Below are 20,442 nucleotides of genomic sequence, written 5' to 3'. Positions count from 1 at the left end.
TTAAGCCTTGGTGCAATCCGTTGGCTTGAAGGACACAGTTTTCTTGACAATATCATAGCCTACCAAGTGATCAGCTTGGGCCAAGTTACCGAAAATGGCGACTGAGTCACCTGCAGGAATGAAAGCCATGCACGTAATTGTTTCATCTCCAGCGTAAGTGTAGGGCGCACTCAGCGTCACATCTGCACCACCGGTGAAATGAGCTATGATAGTTGGAACTTTAAAAGTAGATTCAGGGTGGTCGAAGCAAAGACTGAAGGTTTTCTGCGGGTCATTAACGACTCGTAATTTAATTTGGGCTTTTATTGCTGCTTCAAAACCGGTGTACAAGTCTGATGGCAACAATGTCAATGTTGTGCCTGAATCAATGATAATATTGCCCCCTGCTGCTTTGGCAGAAGTCGAGGTGATTTTTGTTGGGCCAACACTAATTGCTTCAAGTCTTAAGGTGTAATAGGGGTTAGCTTTATTGGTAGCTAGGGGTGTAGTCACGGCTCCAGGACCTGATACCACGGCATTTGTACCAAAATTCAATTTGCTTGTGGCAGCGGGTTTGTCAAATGGAACCAAGCAGTAGGAGAATTTGCCAGCAATAGAAGTACCCAATTGGGAAACAAGAGAAGTCGCGCTGCCTCCAAGGCCAACAATCCCAGAAGATTTTTTATTAAAATGTCCAGTGTTATCATGTCCACATCCTATGAGAGTTTGAGGGAATCTTGCAGTTGATCCCAGTGTGACAGTGTCGAGAGCAAGGTCTCCGCCAGAGGTAGATCCATCGCCATATGTCATCGTATATTCGCAATTAGTAGAGCCTACGCAATGTCCTGATACAGTCCTACATTGGGGTGCAGTGCATGGAATTGTTTTATATGTGCTTGACTTTGCAGGATCAAAAATTGGATCTGTTTGTTGGTAGCATTTAGTGCAAGGCGCGCATTGTAGCCAAGTCAAATCACTGCCCGTGTCAAAAACTCCTAACACTTTGACTGGCGGTGTACCGACAGCGTATTGCATGAGGTATTCACCAGTAGCTGGGACTATTACTGAACCAACTGCGTTGGTAGAGAACGAAGAAGTTGGCCTAAAATGATTGACACGGTTAACGGAACGACGCAAAGCATTGGCTAACCGTTGTTGGGGAGTTTCAGAAGGGTCATAGAAGGGAGATTTTGGAGAATCGCGGTGCATTAGCTCCACGCTAAAGCCTTCATTGGAAGCCTCGATGAGAGATAAGCTACAAAGAATGACAATGGAGAATGTTGTTGCCAATGCAACCAAGTAAGGAAGTGAGTGAAGAGACGCCATGACTTATTGTTGCGTGTTTGTGATGATGAGAAGGTGAAGGATTTTGGTGAAGAATAGGGAAATATTTAATGTGAGAAACGAAATGAAGAAATGTCGAAGGCAATGCTAGAAACAAAATTCAAGTTTTTCCCAAAGATCTGATAAGTTGAGAATGGTTAATAGGAAGATGAAAACAAATTTGACGATCATACGAAATTTATAGGGAACTAAAACACATTGACAGCAAATTAACTATTTTCTACCAAGAGAAACTTTGAGATCGTTCAACAGGTCAACATCATATAAAATTCCTTATGACCTCAGATATGTGCCGGATAAATTGTTATTTGGATTAAAAATGCTTAAATTTGGAATTAGTGATAAATTAATAAGGTGGAAATGGATTAATTTTGTAATTTATTTATATTCAAATTGATTCCTATGTTTTAAAATAAATTTTTTTTTTATATTTAGGTAAGTCAAGCACATCACGAGATTTCAGAAAAAAATGAACTAAAAATATCTATTTGCTCTCTCAAATTCAGGAGATTGGTCAACACAAATGAACTAAAAATATCTATTTGCTCTCTCAAATTCAGGAGATTGGTCAACACAAATTGACTACATTATCAATTTACTTGCCTCATCACAAACATGACCTGTGACCTTTTTTTTAAAAAAAAATGTTAACATTTTCGTTCATTGTAATAAGAAACTTTTTTTAATTTTCATTCATCAAGGAACCATAAAAAGTAAGCTGTTTAGTAAACAAAGGCAACCCCCCTTATGAAGAGCGTAGGTTTTAAAAACAGTTTCAGGAAAAATTTAGGAGTTGGAGAAAAATAAAGCAACACAAACCAAACAAAAAAAAAAAAAAAAGTCGTGGATACACAAGAATACAAGTACTCTCTCTTTCAATAGATGTAAACTTTTTTTTTTTTTTTTTTTGAGAAACAGAACTATCATTAAACTAGGAAATACCAGCTAAGTCAGCCTGGTAAGAAGGCATTACACCAGATGGAACATCTTCCATCCAAATTACACAACTTGTACAATTAGAAGCTAGTTTTGCCAAATTATGTGCTACTGTGTTGCCCTCTCTCTTAGTGTGAGAGTAGGACAATTTTGTAAAACCTGAAGAAAAGACTACAGAGTCTTGTAACAACAACCCAAACGGAGCAAGACCAAAATTCTTGAGCTTCAGGGCCGACATCACCATTAGAGAATCACCCTCCAAGATTGCATCAGTGACATCCAACTCTCTTGCGAACTCAAGGGCTTTGGACGCAGCCAGAGCTTCGATCTCCTCAGGCCGGAGTTGCTGTGGAATCCGAGCTGCCATGGAGGCCAGAACAAGGCCCTCCCTGTCGCGGATCACTACTCCCAGTCCGGAGCATTTTTCCTCGGTGAAGATGGCGCCATCAAAGTTGATTTTGAGCGTTCCCTGATCTGGAGGTTTCCATCTTATTCTTCTCAACTGTTTACTGGGTAATGGAGCTGCTTTCACCGCCTGAAACTCACTGAAACAGTCATGTGCCCATTGGGAAATTTGTTGTAAGGGACGATGAGCTTGTTGAGTCCGAAGCTGGTTCCTTTGGTGCCAAATAGACCAGGTAATGAAAGCAAACAGATCCGGTTTTCTTTGATGATCGAAGACCCAGGCCAAAAGCTCACTAAAACTTGCAAAGCTTTGTTGATTCCGAAAATTCCACAAACTGTTTGCACCCCAAATCCCATCCAGTTTTTTACAACTCCACACTGCATGCAACATGTCTTCAGGTTCTTCCTTGCATCGGTCACAGCAATGTTCTGTAATAACCGTCCGTCTATATAGGTTGCACTTAGTAGGGAGAGAGTTACGGCTAGCTCTCCAGATGAGATTTTTTATTTTATTTGGACAGTCAAGGGCCCAAACCTTCTTCCATAACCTTTCCTCATGCTCTTGGTGCACAGGCATTTGAAAACCAACTTCATCTTCCTTCAAGAAGCGGTAGCCCGTTTTGCAACTATACCTCCCATCATGCTCCCATGGCCAATACAGAGAGTCTTCAGAGTCTTCTCTAGCCTGCGGAATGTTCTTTATTTCCTCAGCTTCTTGTGGAGCAAAAATTCCATCAATCATAGCAACATTCCAAGTTCTTGTTTCCTCATTAATTAAGCAATCCACTGTGGCTTCTTCCATTGTTTCCACCATTGGAGAGAGGATCTTGGTTGGGTGTTTTCGAGGCAGCCAGTGGTGTTGCCATATTTTTATGGACTTTCCATTCCCCACCCTCCAACAAGCACCGTCAAGGATAACATCACGGCCGTAAAGAATACTCTTCCAAGCATAGGATCCCGAATTTGTTTCCTTAGCTTCTAACAGAGAAGTGTTGGGGAAGAACTTGGCCTTAAAAACTTTGTAAAAGAGGGTTTCCTTGTTGTGCAAAAGCCGCCACGCTTGTTTCGCCAAAAGGGCATCATTAAAATGAGCCAAGTCGCGAAAACCCATTCCACCCACCATTTTGGATTTAGTCAATTCGCTCCACCGGATCCAGTGAATTTTTCTCCTATTTCCTCTTTGCCCCCACCAAAACTTCTTAATCATTGCTTCAATATCGTCACAGAGCCCCAATGGCAATTTAAAGCATCCCATGGAATAAGTTGGGATAGCTTGGATCACAGCTTTGATTAAGACCTCTCTCCCTGCTTGAGATAACAATTTACCCTCCCATCCTTGAAGTTTCCTCCAAACTCTTTCTTTTATGTAGTTGAAGCTAGCCTTTTTTCCCCTCCCAACAAAAGAGGGGAGCCCCAAATATTTCTCATAGGACTTCACTTCTTGGACTTGGAAGAGGTTCTTTATGCTTGATTTTGCTTCATCCGTGGTAGATTTGCTAAAGAAAATTGCGGTCTTCTCTTTGTTAATTTTTTGCCCTGACCAAGCCTCATATTCACTCAAAATCTTTAGCACATTATGACAATCCTCAGGAATTGACCTACAGAAAAGCAAGCTATCATCTGCAAAAAATAAGTGGGTTAGCTTTGGGCCTCGTTTGCACAAGGAAAAACCCTTAATATCCCCATTCCTCGCCGAGTGTTTTATGAGAGCATGAAGACCTTCCGTACATAAAAGGAAAAGGAAAGGAGATAGTGGGTCTCCTTGTCTAATTCCTCTCTTTGGATAGATCATCCCAGTTGGCTCACCATTCACCATGATAGAATACGACACAGATTTCACGCAACTCATCATAAGAGCTACCCATCTATCACAGAAACCCAATTTTTCCAAAAGCCTCTCCAGATACACCCATTCCACCCGATCATAGGCTTTACTCATGTCTAATTTGATAGCCATAAACCCATGCTTCCCTGAATTATGTTGCTTCATATGGTGAAGGGTCTCAAAAGCAACCATAATATTGTCTGAAATAAGTCTTTCCTTAGCAAAGGCAGATTGATGTTCAGTAATTAAGAGAGGTAAAAATTTTTTCAATCTATTTGCTAAGACCTTAGAATAAATCTTGTAGAGGACATTACAAAGACTAATGGGACGAAACTCAGACACGTGTTCAGGATTAGCAATTTTAGGAATGAGAGTAATGAGAGTATGGTTAATTGGTTCGGGTAGGGTACCTGAATTCAACCATGAGAGTATGGCTGAAATAACATCATGCTGCATCATCGCCCAAAAATGTTGGTAAAACAACGGAGGCATACCATCCGGACCCGGAGCCTTTAGGGGAGCCATCTGATTCAAGGCTTCCTTGACTTCCAATTCTGTAAATTCCTTCATCAGTTCCGCATTCATCTCATTAGTCACCCTGCATGGGATTTTCTCTAGAGTTTCAACTACAAGGATCGGATTGGAGGTGGAGAAAAGGTCTTTGTAGTAACTTTCCATCACATGCCCTATTTCCTCTTGGTCGGTCAACCAGGCTCCATTTCGATCTCTTATCCCTCTGATTAGATTCTTTCTAAATCTCTTTGTAGCCTTGCTGTGGAAAAAAGCTGTGTTGTTGTCCCCTTTGCTTAACCACAACACTCTTGATCTTTGACACCACATCCTTGATTCCCGATCTTGTAGACAGTTAATCTCCTCTCTCAGACTTCTTACCCGAGTATTATTCCCACTCACCATAGCCTCATTCTCAGCCAATACAAGTTGTTTCTTCTTAATCTCTAACTCCCTTCTCACGTGCCCAAAGTTGTGCTTATTCCACCATGTTAACTCTTGTTCACATTTAGCCACTTTTTTCAGAATGGCTATGCTTAGGTTCGGCTCCCTTGTATTACCCCAAACTTCCTTGACCGTTTCACCACAAGTTGGATCCGATAACCACATTTCTTCAAACCTAAAACATCTCTTCTTCCTAGGTTCAGGCAACCCTGACAAATTGATCAAAAGAGGAGAATGATCCGAAGCAATAGATGTAAACTTGACAATATGTGACCCACGACTAGATGTATGCAAACACTTCCAAGCACAATCAGTTAATACTATACAGTATAGATCTCAATGATATAAAAACTGAACATGCACATTTATTATGTGTCAAGGTGTTTTGAACACAAATCAACCTTAAGAGTAGAACAAATATTTGCACATTTATTATCAACCATATCTTTCAAACAAATATTCCCAATTTTTAGTAGTTCACAAATAAAAATAAATAAATAAATAAATAATAGCGTATACTAAAATGTACAGAACTTAAAAATTAATCAATCAATTTTTAAATTAAGTTGAGTACCCAATTTAGTAAAGTGTATGTGTGTTGTGTGTGAAAAATAATGGGTGATATGACTACAAAAATGCAAGATGGATAAAGAAAACAATACAATGCATGTGAATTCTATCACGAATGAAGCATGAAAAGACTGATCGGACAAGAATTTAAAAACTGAAAATTTTCTTGTTTCGATCAGTGAAACATTAATCAAACATTGATCGAGAGAGACAGAAAGTTTTGAACACAAAAACTCACAATTTGATTTGTTGAAGCAGTTAAAAATTTTAAAACTTAAAAATTTAGAAATTTTATAACTTAAAAATTTAGAAATTTTAAGGAGAAACACAACTTGAAAAGAAATTTTTAAGAGATGTAATGCATATGAACAAGATCCCAAAAAAGTTTTAAAAACTTAAAGGCAGTCAAATGCAAATATCAAAACCAATCAATAAGTTAAAATCACAAAATTTAAACTTCTAAAACATGAAAATCTCATTTTTCTTCAAATTCTCACCCAAAACAAAAATTTCATGTACACACCAGATGCTCATTGATTTGTGTATAGTGTGTGCAACTAGTAAGGGTGCAAAGTACAGAAAAGTTGATATGTAGATAATAATCAAACAAATTTTCGGCATCATCAATTACATTAGTTTGAAAATGACTATCACTTAATTACATCATATAACCCTCAAATATCCTAGAAAGCACGCTTGCAATTATGTAAAAGAATTTTGATTCTTTTTTTCCTTTTCTTTTTCTTTTGATTTTTTTGTTTTAATTTTACTTTTGAGCATGACCAAAGATATCATGCATGGGCATATAGGAGATAAAAAAGAAAATACCCTTGTTGCACATTTAAAAAAAGAAAGAAAGATAATACCTCGTTTTATTTTGCTATGCAAGTGCTACACTTTACAAGACTGCTTTTATGATTAGGAAATAGGTGTTCATGATTGGCGAGTGACAGTAGTGAGATGGTTATTTATGCTTTTCACCTAGGATTTACTAGTCCTTACGATCAAAAGGATGTGACATCAAAACCAAGATCGTTTATTTAAAGATTATAAACAGCTCACACAATTAAGCACTAAATAGCAGAAACTAGTAAAGGGCAAAAAATAGCTCATCAAAGCTTAACAAAGTACACAGTCATGAAATTCAAATTTCATTGGCCCACCTTAATTACACACTTAGTAGTGTGTAATTAAAAAAAATAAAAAAATAAATAAAAATCTTTTTGTATTTTTATATTACAACCAAAAATCAAAAAGCACACATTATGCTAAATGAATAAAATGCAACAACAATGCATGATAGTGCTCAACTAAGCTATAGAGAGCACATAAACAAGATATAGCAATTTCTTAATTAACCCATGAGTACATGTACAAACTAGTACATACTCATACAAAAATAAAAATAGCTCATGAACTCTGTCATGCAACACATATTTTCTGTGTTTCTCCACAATATCAAGTTTGTTCTAAGTCAAAAGAGAGATGAAAATTTTCAATGTTTTTGGATTTTTTTTTTTTTTTGAATAATCAAAACAACCTAAGAAAACAAAACACCCAAAAACAAAAAATAAACATATCCTCAAATAATTGAAAGAATTAAATCAAGGACAAGTAAACAACACTCACCTTAGCAAATCTTTTCTCACCCATACAACAAGTGTCTTTAGCTTTGTAGGTGAAAAACCATGAGAAATAGAGTGTATTTGGGGGATTACAAACTTCTTATGAGAGAGACAGAAATCTTGCAATTTCCTTTCACAAGCCAACAAGCTTTAATTTTTTAAAAGCATATGAAACAATTTATCAGAACTTATGGTAGGAGAAATATCATCACATATCCTAGAATAAAACAATGCTTAAATTTTAATTTAAGACAGTTAGAACAAATGTGACCAATAACACCCCAAAAGTGATAAACAGGAACAAATTTGGGAACATTAGTATTCCTAGAGACAGATGTAGTCACATGTTTTGGTTTTTGCCTCGACAAATAACAATTCGGTCTAATGTGACCAACAACACTAAAAAGGTGATAGGTAGGCACAAAAACATATTTATTTTGTACTATAGCAGTAGGTTTAGACACAGGTTTAGAAACTTTAGCTTCTACATTAGAATTTTTACCTTTGTCTTACCTAGCAAAATAAGCATTTTTTTTTTTAATAATTCCTCTTAAATGGAGGAATATAAACTTTTTCATCTTTAGGCCTAATGGAAAAAGAAATAGATCGGTCATCAATAATAGCTGGTTTGGTACAAGACAATTTTTTCAATTCAACTTTAGACTTGACTAACTCTTGCTCCAAACTTTTGGAAAATCGATTTCTCAAAAATTCATTCTTTTTATCAGATTCATCCAAATTCACAATCAATTCCTCTTTTTCAAGATTAGCTAGTTTTAACTCTTCCTGAAATTTCTTATCAATTTTCAAAGATTTGGATAATTTCTTACAGTGAGTTTCAATGGCATTAATATATCAACAGAAACATTAGCATCTTCTTTATTCAAAATTTCATAAATATGAGTAGAAAGACACTTAAAAATTATTCATGATAGTAGGGATCAAGGATCACACTCAGGACGTTAATCCAATCAAGGCAAACCTGCTTTGATATAACTTGTTAGTTTGTTTAGGCCCCTGAACACTCAGATTGTTTAACCTAATTAATTAACCAAGTTGTTGCTCAAGTTTGTTATTCAGATCTAGGTTAAACACAAACAATCATATCAGAAAGTGTAGAAAAGTAAAGAAGACAACGATATGATAACCTAGGAAAAACAATGAAACCAACAGTTCCAAGGTAAAAAACCTGAAGAGGATTTAACCTAAACTATCCTCAAGGTAACAAATTCACTATGATAAAATGGAAGTCTTACAATAGATTTTTCCCTAAATTTAAAGCTATCTCTTGTAGTACTTACTCACGTGATCACACGCAGCTCCGAATTCATGGATTCTTCTATCTGAATTTTCTAAACAAAAACACCTACGTTTGTGGCTCTGAGATCCCACTCAAAGATTTAAATCATCAGTAGTAGTTGACCTTGTATGCAGCAAATTGTCTCACTAGTTCTTGTATATGGATCTTCTTTCCGGTAGATGCTTGTTGAGTTAGAAGGCTATAGAAACCTCATGAATCTCACAGGAGTAATTTTCAAGACTTCCAAGAACTTCTAAAACGTATCTAGGGGCTTCCTTTTATACTAGATAGTGTTGGACACAAACCCTAAATGTTTTTGCAGGTTTTGGGCTTGATTAAAATTCTACAAAACATGATGTTTGATTGGTCGAGATTTCTACTCGTTCAAGCTCCACATCACAGAGCTTCTTAGTAGCCCACCTATACAACTTCTCATGCTTTTCCGAGACCTTGTATAATTTTGCATAGGTTATTTGGATGTCATCTTGTTCATCCGTCTTTTCAAACTTAGACTCCACCAAGTCTTCTTTTTCATCCACTTCTTCAACAATCACTTCAGTAGGATTTACAGTGGCAGTGAAAGCATTTAGGATTCCATCATCCTCATTATCGGAATCATCCTTGGGCTTGGTGTCACTCAAGGTAGCAACAAGGGCCTTGCTTTTCCCAACGGTCTTGAGATAAGTTAGGCACTCCTGTTTCATGTGTTCGAAGCCATGACACCCAAAGCACTTTGGTCCTAGGGGAACAGTGTACTGACTGTCATCCCTAGCATTCTTCTTCCCGTTGTCTTGGCTCTTGAACTGAGAGGAACTGGACTGTTTATAGTCTTTATCAAATCCTTTAGCATTGACATTCTTCATAAACTTTTTGAATTGCCTTATAATGTAGGATTTTATATTAGAATCTTCATCGTCAAAAGACTTATCTGTGTCACTGCTCTTAGCCTTCAATACCATGTTCTTACCCTTACTCGATTTCCTAATCCTAGTCAAACCTAACTCATAGGTTTGCAGATTGCCAACCAGTTCTGTCAAAGGAATTTTGTCAATATCCTTTGATTCCTTAATTGTGGTGATCTTGGCATAAAATCTCTCGGATAGAGATCTGAGCACCTTTCTAACAATCTTAGGGTCGGGAATGGTTTCCCCAAGATTAAAGGCTGAGTTTATTATGTCCTTGAGCTTGGCATAGAACTCATCGAATGACTCATCATTGTCCATCTTAATCTCTTCAAAGCTTGAGGTGAGCCTCTGAAGCTTTGAATCCTTGATAGCCTTGGCTCCTTCATAAGTTGTCTAAAGGATGGTCAATGCTTCCTTTGCAGTTTTAGTAGAGGATATCTTCTTAAACTCCTCATTCGTGACTGCAATAAATAAAGTATTCAATGCCCTACTGTTGAAGTTAGCCGCCTTGATTTTAGCATCATCTCAATCAGTCGACGCTTCTTTTGGCTTGGTCCAGCCTATCTCCGTAGCTTGCCACACTTTTTCGACTAGTGACTATAAGAAAGCTCTCATGCATACTTTCCAGTATGTATAGTTAGTGCCATCAAATAAATGAGGTATAATCAACGATTGTCCTTTATCCATGACAACAGGGGTCAATGGATTACACAACAATGATTAACCCTAATAAGAGTGTGCTTGCTCTGATACCATTTGATAGGCCAAGAGTGTATTGACCCTTTGTGATGAATTATCCAATTAATTAGCCAAGTTAATTGATTAATTCAATTAGCATGCAATACACGTGGTAGCACAAACACATCACCAAGTTAATATGCAGCGGAAAATAAAGTTGACATGGCGATTTGTTTACGAATAGGGAAAACCTTTAGGGCAAAATACCATCGGGTGATTTAAATTCACTACCCTCGAGAATCCACTATTATCACAACAAGTTGTTACAAGTAAATGAATCCTAGTACCTTATACCAACCTATAGTTGAACCTTTACCCCAATATACAATTGGACTTATTCTATAGTGACAATCTTTCCATTCAATGCACGACTCCCAATACATGACCAACCAACTTTACTAACCACCAACTTGAGAAGGATGTTAGCTACAAAGTTCTTCAGTTCATCAATACGATGAAGATCACAAAGCACCTTGGTTACAAAACCCTACAGTGTACAAATGCATCAGCTTCTTCAGGAGAAAGATGAACTAGGGCAAATTTGTCTTTAGTCACAATGTGCTTGAATAAAACCTTTGCATCAAGTTTCATTAGCTGTGACAGCGCTTAAAATAATCCTTAAATATGTTTAGGGTTATGAGAAAAGAAAGCCTAAACAAGTATACACAGATATGTGTGAAATCAGATTTGAAAAACTGATTTTCATAAATCTTAATAAATAGGTTATCTATCGAGCAACTGTCGAGCATCGGGCCAAAACTACCTTTTAAACCTCGATAGATGCTATCTGTCGAGTTTTAAAATACAGCACATCTTCACTTGATTCTAGGACAGATTTGCAAAGATTTAACACTTGGACTTGAACTCTTGTTCTTTGAATATTAAACACATCCTAGATCTACCTAATTACAAGTAAAATGCGTTTTTTCAAAGGATTAGCCAATTCTAAATGGCATACGTTCCTAACATGATTTACATATGTCCTAACAACTTGCTAGAGAGAGAGTATTCAAGCTATAAGGGTCACCGGTGTGGTGCCAACCACTGAGCCTCCGATGACAAAGTCAGATGACTGGAAAAGGAATAACTAAGAGCTCTGTTTGTGTTATAAGTGTAAAATCAATTGTAAATTCGTACCTCTTCTTGGAGTCTAGTGTCGCCTATATATAGGGCTTTCCTTTCTAGCCGTTGGTGGCATTCAATTAGGTCATCAATGTCATTCTTGTAACCCCCCCTAAATGATTTGAATGGTGGGATTGGGTGTCTCTCCAATGTCCGTGTTGCCTACATTTATTGATGTGCAATGGCATTCCATTCATTGTGACTTAAATGGTATTTATCCTGGTCCAGCACAGACTCATCTGGATGAAGGAAATTTATTGGACTCAACAGTTACTATGCTCGAAGAATGAAGAACTCCTTGGTAAGAGCCTAAACTGCCTACCTCAACAATTAAAGGTTACATGATGTTCACCTATTACTCTTAAAAGTGTTCACAAACCAAAAAAAAAACTATTGAACTATATGATGACTTGACCCTTCTTAAAGGGTATGTAGGCAGCTTGGCATTCTATTCTAAGTTTAGTCACATTTCTTGAAAAAAAAAAATAAATATATATATATATATATATATCATGAACCATGTGATGACTCGATCTCTCTCAAGTGGTACACAGGCAACTTGATATGTCACACTAAGTAAAATCACAGTTTTGGGTGAACGTCCTTATGAGAAAGTCACTACAAGTAGACAGTGCTACCGTATGAAGGCAAACATCATTGTAACACTTTAGGAATGCAAAATCACCATGAAAGAAAACATCATTATGAGAATGTAGCTTAGCATCTCTAAAATGTGCTTTCTCTCTCATCTTTGAAGTATAAGTAGTTCTACCTTTCACATTTAAAGTCTTGGTGGTATCTCCATGCATCTTCAAAGACTTGGTGGTATCTCCTTGCATTTTTGAAGTCTAGATTGCATCGCCTCTCTTTTGAATTTCATTGCCTTCCTTCTAAATTGTGTTGCCTTACATCTCTAAAGTATGAATAATGCCACCTTTCATCTTCAAAGACTTGGTGGTATCTACTTGCATCTTCAAAGACTTGATGGCATCTCCTTCCATCTCTAAAGTTTGGACTGAATTGCCTCTCTTATGAGTTGGCTCACCTTAAATCCTTAAAGTTTTGGTGTCATCTTCTCTCATCTTTAAACTTCCAGTGGTGTCACCTCGCATCTCTAAAGTCTAGTACTCGTCATTCTATATCTCAAAAGAGTATCATAGCAAGAAGCAGACTTTTGAAAGACAAATATATTTATATTTTCTAAGAATGGGTATGTGTGTTTGTAGATTTGTGGTATCATATGTATAAAAGAAACACTAGAAACATTAAACATTAGATATAACATTAGATAATAAAAATAATAAAAATATTAGAATGTGATATATTGTCACTTAATTGTAAAACTTAAAATAAACATAAATTATGTACAAAAATATTTAAATATACCTAAAAATAAATATTAATTAATTTTTCAAAAAATGTTGTATCCTAGTACCCATATCAAACTGATACTCGTATTGGTATAAGTGCATTATAGGATGGAACTCTTGCAAAATTTGAGGCTAAAGTATTTTAAGATAGACCCAAGGATACACGAAAAAGGGGGCAAAGAATAAATTAGACTCATATTAAAAATAAATAAATAAAAGAGCATGCGTAGAAAGCAAAATCAAGATGAAGTAAAAAGCGTAATGGTCTCATAAAGAACCTTTGAAGAAGAAAGGAATATGTGCTTAGCAAGAAGAATATCTCTAGCACTTTGCGGTATGCCACGATTTGAAGATTAAAAAAAGAAAATTGAAAATGAAAAGCAAGCAAAAGAGAAGAAAAGAGAATAAAACCATGAATACGATTTATAAAAATATAAGAATGAAGGTAAACATGAGATCTTTCTGCACTCACGCACCATACGAGAGAGACTGTGAATTCTGTTCAATGCGGCTGTGGCTATCCTTTTATAGGGCTGGTCAGAGAGAGTTTAATCGCAATTAAAACTCATCTAGTCAAAACCAGATTGGCCAGGAAAAGAAGTCGAAATGAAGGAGAATTCTTGTATCTGATGGAAGGGATAAGGCATTGTGAGTTCCAATGTCCTACTTGGAATTAAACTCTTAAATACTTTTAATTTGCAACAGACACTAACTCCTTGTCATAAGAAGAACCGAAGATAATCATCATTGCAAGTTGGGACTTCTCCAAAGGATAGGTTCTCTCTAACTCCTTTTGTAGTCATCTAGTCATAGTTTGACTAGAAAAAGAAATCCTGCTCACGTTCAAGTTGATATTATTAAAAGAATATTATCCGATGTCCATTATTATTAATATTCACGTAAAGCCATATTGGCATGTGAATATTTGATGATATCTAGTAAAAGACCAATTTGGCTAGGAAAAGGAATCGAAATTATCAGGAGATTTATCCTTTATCTGATATTGGAATCTAGCAATCCACGCTGTTCACCGTTATGAGGAGTCACTGCTCTATAAAGCATTATAAGTTAAGTGTCCATTTAGAGTAGAGATCTGAAGTGGTTAAAGATACTTATCTGAAATCCAGTTCAACAAGAACTCAATGAATGAGTAATATTAGAATTCTTTTGAGTCTCGATATACCTCGGCTAAGGGATGTAAATGTGACTACTACTACGTTAGACAATTCCAACTTGGGTAGCGAACCAACAGAGGGATCATTGTGATATGGAGCAAAAAGATATGTATATATGAAAGGTGTTGAAATTAATTGCATCAAAGCAGGAAGTTGTCGAGACTTGATCACTTTCCAAACTCAAAATTGTGAACAAGACCAAGTCTCAAGGGGGCATTTGTAAGAGACAATTTTAAGCCAATTATAAAATGCCACTTCAAAATTTAGTAACAAATTCTAAATTAATATGTCATTAAATTAATTAAATCAAATGATGACATACGTCATCCAAGAAACCACACTGCCACCAAGGCCAACAATCCCAAAATCGTTTGCATTGAAGGTTCCACCGTTATTATGTCCACACCCTATTATAGTTTTAGGGAGAGTCACAGGGCAGCTTGTTCATCTGAGAGTGAGAGTGTCAACAACAAGGTTTCTGTTTGAGAAAGATCGATCACCATAAGACACGAAGTATGAGCAACTTGAATCATCGCTGCCTGAGAATGAGGTTCCTTTTAGAGACTGACATTGGGATGAAGAGCATGGAACTTTTTTGTATCTGCTTGACCTTCTAGGATCAAAAAGTGGAGCTCTTTGCTTGTAGCAGTCATTGCAAGGCTTGCACTGTAGCCAAATCAAATCACTACTAGTATCAGCAATGACTAGGATTTGGATTGGTGGTGTACCAACAGAGTATTTCAAGAGGTATTCACCTCAATTTGAGTTTATATCTGCTTGAGTAGCATTGGTAGAGACTTAATAGCACTCTACATGGGGAGAGAAAATATTTAATGAGAGAAACGAAAATGAAGATACGCTATTTATGTTTTAAGAAAAATTGAATTTGTTTCCATTATTGCCTTTATTTTCTTTGATTTTCTTTGTAAAGGCAAGATCAGATAATAATTTGACAATGGTTAGTACGAAAACATTTTTGGGAACGGGTGATTTGCATGCATTTTTACATAATTACAAGAATCAATTGTTTCTATGTTTGTTAGAGCACTAGCAATTGGAAATGTTAAAAAACACATATTTTACATCTTTAAATACTGCTTTATCTATTTTACCACCGCATCCAACAATACACTCCAATATCCCAATTTTTATAACCACATGAATAGTAAGAGCACTAGCATTGGGGGTGTAAACACCCCATAGTTGTTATTGTAGTACCTAAGACATCCAAAACCCACTTCATCTGGGTTTTATACTTGAAAGAATTTGCAACCTTGCTACAGTAAGGTTGCATATATGCAACTTTGTTGTTCAAAAGGTTGTAAAGAAAGAGAGTTTTATTATTTTATTAGACAGTTTATATTATTTTATTAGGTTGTATGTAAAAACAAGAACTGAGATGTTAGGTGAGTTGTGAAATGAGTTGGTAAAATAGATAAAATGGTGTTTGATGATGCAAAATAGGTTTTTCTTGCATCCCCAAATGCTAGTGCTCTAAGGTTGCAACCTTACTATAGCTAGGATAGAAAAAATTTTGGGTTTGCATAGCAATTGGGGGGTTTATACACCCCCAATGCTATTGCTCTTAGGCAATTGTTAGGCCAATTATTTAAACTAGCCTCTAAGCATGCGCTTACGCTCGTGCTCAGAGGCTCTTCTATTTTTTGAGTAAAGGTTAATTTAGAGTATTTATTATAATTTGGAATTACTACATTTTCCAATCATAAAAAAATAAAAATAAATAAATAACCCTAGGGTGTGATGAAAAAATTATTTCACCACACATAATACTCATTAAACCCCTAGGTTTTTTTTTTTTTTTTTTTTTTTTTTTTTTGTGTTATTGGAAAATGTAGTAATCCCAAATTATATTAAATGCTCTAAATTAACTCTTTCCCAAAAAATAGAAGAGCCTCTGAGCACGCGCGTGAGCGTGTGCTCGGAGGCTAGTAAAATATTAATGATGTTTATATGGTATCAAATTTGGTTTCAGGCATGTGTAGATTGCATCTTATTGGTGTTTATATTAATATTTTATTATTGGGTCATTATACTATACCCCTTATATTTTTTAATGGGTACAGTACCCACCCCAATTTAAACCATTAATTAGTATTATTTTAATAGTGACTGTTGATTAGATGGGAATTTTGTTTTAAAGAATTAAAAAAAAAAAAAAAAAGTGGATAGATGAGGATTTTTTTTAAAAATTATTTTGTTGTTAAACCTACTTAATTGATATGATAATTCATAATCTATTTTTATATTTAAAAAAAAAAATAAACGTATAGTTGCTTTGAAAAAGTGGGTTAGTGGGGGAGTGTTCCTATTTTGTAGGCAATATTTTATTGCAAGTTAGACATGTTTTTTTACCGGACTATCCTCTAGTTTTGTCTCTACTTGAACCTAGGGGTATAGGTGGCAATATTAAAAGTATTAAATTATTTTCATTTTATTTTTTTTGAGAACCAAGCCTTAATATTTATATAAATGCATAAATAAATGAGTCTGAATTTGGTAAGGATGGAGTGTAAAATCCATGTTTTACACCATCCCATAAGCGATTGTTACATTAGCATTTTATTTAAAATTCGATACATTCCACCATACCTAATAACATCTCAATAAACTCCTAATTTGGTTGGATTTATATATGTGTATTAGAATTGATTGAGTTTAGTTGTGTTTATTCTTAAATATTTGATAAAATGATGAGACATGTAGGGATTGGAGGGGTAAAACATGAGTTTTACACCATATCCTTTCAGAATTTGATGTCTAAATATATTTCAAATATAATGTCATTTTTTGGTTGGTAGTAAAACAAAGCTTAAGATAAGAAAAGTAGTATTATATTATGTGAAAAATATATTTTTCCACTCTAAATTATATTTCTTTTTACACTTTGCTCCTTGAACTATTGAAAAGAACGATTATTCACCCCGCCCCCCTCTTACCCAAAGTTAAAACTCTATAACACTTAATCCCTTGTCATCTGTTTTGATACTAACTCTAATAGAATTTAACATTAAAAAACTAATTTATCCCTCTCCCAGAAATAGCCTGTAGAGTGTAAATTAGTCTTTTAATGCTACATTACATTAAACTTAACACCAAAACAGACGTTAATGGGTTAGGTGTTACAAAGTTGTAACTTTGGAGTTTTAATCATGTATTTCGATAGTTTAGGGAGAAAAATGTAAAATAGGGTATAATTTAGGGATAAAAAGTGTAATTATCCCTTGTATTATTGAACACCAAAGCATGGCAGTTGATGCAAGCTAAAGAAAACAATTCACATGATCTTAATCAAGTGATGGCAAGTCAAAGGCAAGTCAAAGGTGATGGTTATGTTACAGCAATTTCCAGAGGGATTCTTAGCTAAGTTATGGAATTAAAGCACTTATAGTGTGACACATGGCATAGAAACAAGAATAATAACTGTCAAGATCCATGTTTAAATAAGAAGAACACTCTCTCACACAACCCACGCACACTCATCTATCAAACTAGCGACGTGGATTCCCTCATATCCGAAATCCGGAGGTTATCACTTCATGCTTATAAGTGCATCATTGCTTCGCATGAATTAGACTTGTAACTTGGGCTTTGTAATCTTGTTACTATTATTAATATAGTATCTTTACTTTCCTTGTTCTCATTGTTAATCTACATATTTCACAAAATATCATATCAAGTTAGACTATACTGAACTCATTCTTTTGTGCAAAGTGAATTTTCTACCTCAAAAAGAGTTTAATTTGTTCAAGTGGACATAAATTTTTTTTCCCCAAAATATAATCATTTTGGCGATGATCATACAAAATATGGAAAGATTAAAATATGATCAATGATTATACAAAATATATAGGGAATTGAAACACATTGACATCATATTCACTCTTTCCTGTACCATAAAAACTGAGAAGACATTTTCTAACAAGAGAAACTTTGAAATCATTTAATAGCTTGTCCTCATATAGAATTTGAGGTGTTTTTTAACGGATGAGATTCCAAGAGAGCTAAGTTGCAAAAATGAGGATATATTTGAAGTAATAAGATCTTGAAAATTTATCCAATCAATAAGTTAAAACATTTCTTATAGGTTATAATCCCACCAATAAATCTTGTAAGTTATTATTGTAATTATTTGGGAACAAATTTTCTGGTTCATCCAGACAAATTTCTTATACCAACCAAAATTTGCTTTATTAATATGAAAAAGAAAAAGTTATTATATGAAATAAATTTTTTTTTTTGGTTGGACCTGTACATATATTGAATAAATCATTTTAATGGTCGAAGAGTTTTAAATCCCCAAATTACTATTTTTGACTAAGTTATACTAACCCTAATTGGTGTTTAGTCAAGGTTTGACCGAAAGTCCAAACATCATATCACAACAAATTTATGCCCATGTTAAAAATCATGATATTCCCGTTAAAATGATCTAGAGTATCAGTGCAAAAATATATAAATACATTTATCAATTTTTATTGCGTATCGTATGATTTATGGCCAATTCATTTTTTTTTTTTTAGGAAAATTCAATTCATAATTTATTAGAACAACGATCCAGCAATTTCTTTTTATTTTATTCTCAAAAAACTAACGAATGAATTGTATGAGTGAAAAAAAGAAAAAGAAAAACATAAGATAGGTAGAGAGGCATTGTTAAGCCTTGGTGCAATCCGTTGGCTTGAAGGACACAGTTTTCTTGACAATATCATAGCCTACCAAGTGATCAGCTTGGGCCAAGTTACCGAAAATGGCGACTGAGTCACCTGCAGGAATGAAAGCCATGCACGTAATTGTTTCATCTCCAGCGTAAGTGTAAGGCGCACTCAGCGTCACATCTGCACCACCGGTGAAATGAGCTATGATAGTTGGAACTTTAAAAGTAGATTCAGGGTGGTCGAAGCAAAGACTGAAGGTTTTCTGCGGGTCATTAACGACTCGTAATTTAATTTGGGCTTTTATTGCTGCTTCAAAACCGGTGTACAAGTCTGATGGCAACAATGTCAATGTTGTGCCTGAATCAATGATAATATTGCCCCCTGTTGCTTTGGCAGAAGTCGAGGTGATTTTTGTTGGGCCAACACTAATTGCTTCAAGTCTTAAGGTGTAATAGGGGTTAGCTTTATTGGTAGCTAGGGGTGTAGTCACGGCTCCAGGACCTGATACCACGGCATTTGTACCAAAATTCAATTTGCTTGTGGCAGCGGGTTTGTCAAATGGAACCAAGCAGTAGGAGAATTTGCCAGCAATAGAAGTACCCAATTGGGAAACAAGAGAAGTCGCGCTACCTCCAAGGCCAACAATCCCAGAAGATTTTTTATTAAAATGTCCAGTGTTATCATGTCCACATCCTATGAGAGTTTGAGGGAATCTTGCAGTTGATCCTAGTGTGACAGTGTCGAGAGCAAGGTCTCCGCCAGAGGTAGATCCATCGCCATATGTCATCGTATATTCGCAATTAGTAGAGCCTACGCAATGTCCTGATACAGTCCTACATTGGGGTGCAGTGCATGGAATTGTTTTATATGTGCTTGACTTTGCAGGATCAAAAATTGGATCTGTTTGTTGGTAGCATTTAGTGCAAGGCGCGCATTGTAGCCAAGTCAAATCACTGCCCGTGTCAAAAACTCCTAACACTTTGACTGGCGGTGTACCGACAGCGTATTGCATGAGGTATTCACCAGTAGCTGGGACTATTACTGAACCAACTGCGTTGGTAGAGAACGAAGAAGTTGGCCTAAAATGATTGACACGGTTAACGGAACGACGCAAAGCATTGGCTAACCGTTGTTGGGGAGTTTCAGAAGGGTCATAGAAGGGAGATTTTGGAGAATCGCGGTGCATTAGCTCCACGCTAAAGCCTTCATTGGAAGCCTCGATGAGAGATAAGCTACAAAGAATGACAATGGAGAATGTTGTTGCCAATGCAACCAAGTAAGGAAGTGAGTGAAGAGACGCCATGACTTATTGTTGCGTGTTTGTGATGATGAGAAGGTGAAGGATTTTGGTGAAGAATAGGGAAATATTTAATGTGAGAAACGAAATGAAGAAATGTCGAAGGCAATGCTAGAAACAAAATTCAAGTTTTTCCCAAAGATCTGATAAGTTGAGAATGGTTAATAGGAAGATGAAAACAAATTTGACGATCATACGAAATTTATAGGGAACTAAAACAC

General features: G+C 35.8%; 3 protein-coding genes across 3 annotated transcripts; all 3 read right to left on the bottom strand.

Annotated features, from left to right (window-relative positions):
• Positions 1-1,305, bottom strand: LOC126721872 (aspartic proteinase CDR1-like). Its single transcript, XM_050424947.1, has one exon. The coding sequence runs from the start codon at positions 1,303-1,305 to the stop codon at positions 1-3; it is 1,305 nt and encodes a 434-aa protein (XP_050280904.1).
• Positions 1,306-2,254: 949 nt separating this feature from the next.
• Positions 2,255-9,897, bottom strand: LOC126721871 (uncharacterized). The gene is made up of 2 exons (XM_050424946.1): positions 9,446-9,897; positions 2,255-5,723 (listed from the first exon to the last, which is right to left on the bottom strand). The coding sequence occupies exons 1-2, from the start codon at positions 9,895-9,897 to the stop codon at positions 2,255-2,257; spliced, it is 3,921 nt and encodes a 1,306-aa protein (XP_050280903.1).
• A 9,025-nt stretch (positions 9,898-18,922) lies between these two features.
• Positions 18,923-20,227, bottom strand: LOC126721870 (aspartic proteinase CDR1-like). The gene has a single exon (XM_050424944.1). It carries the CDS (start codon positions 20,225-20,227, stop codon positions 18,923-18,925), a length of 1,305 nt encoding a protein of 434 aa, XP_050280901.1.
• Positions 20,228-20,442: the final 215 nt, after the last annotated feature.

The sequence above is a fragment of the Quercus robur genome, chromosome 4 (genome assembly GCF_932294415.1).
Source record: "Quercus robur chromosome 4, dhQueRobu3.1, whole genome shotgun sequence".
Classification (NCBI taxonomy): Eukaryota; Viridiplantae; Streptophyta; class Magnoliopsida; order Fagales; family Fagaceae; genus Quercus; species Quercus robur.
The sequence above is the reverse complement of the archived record's forward strand: the minus strand, read 5'-3'. Positions and strand labels throughout refer to the sequence as shown.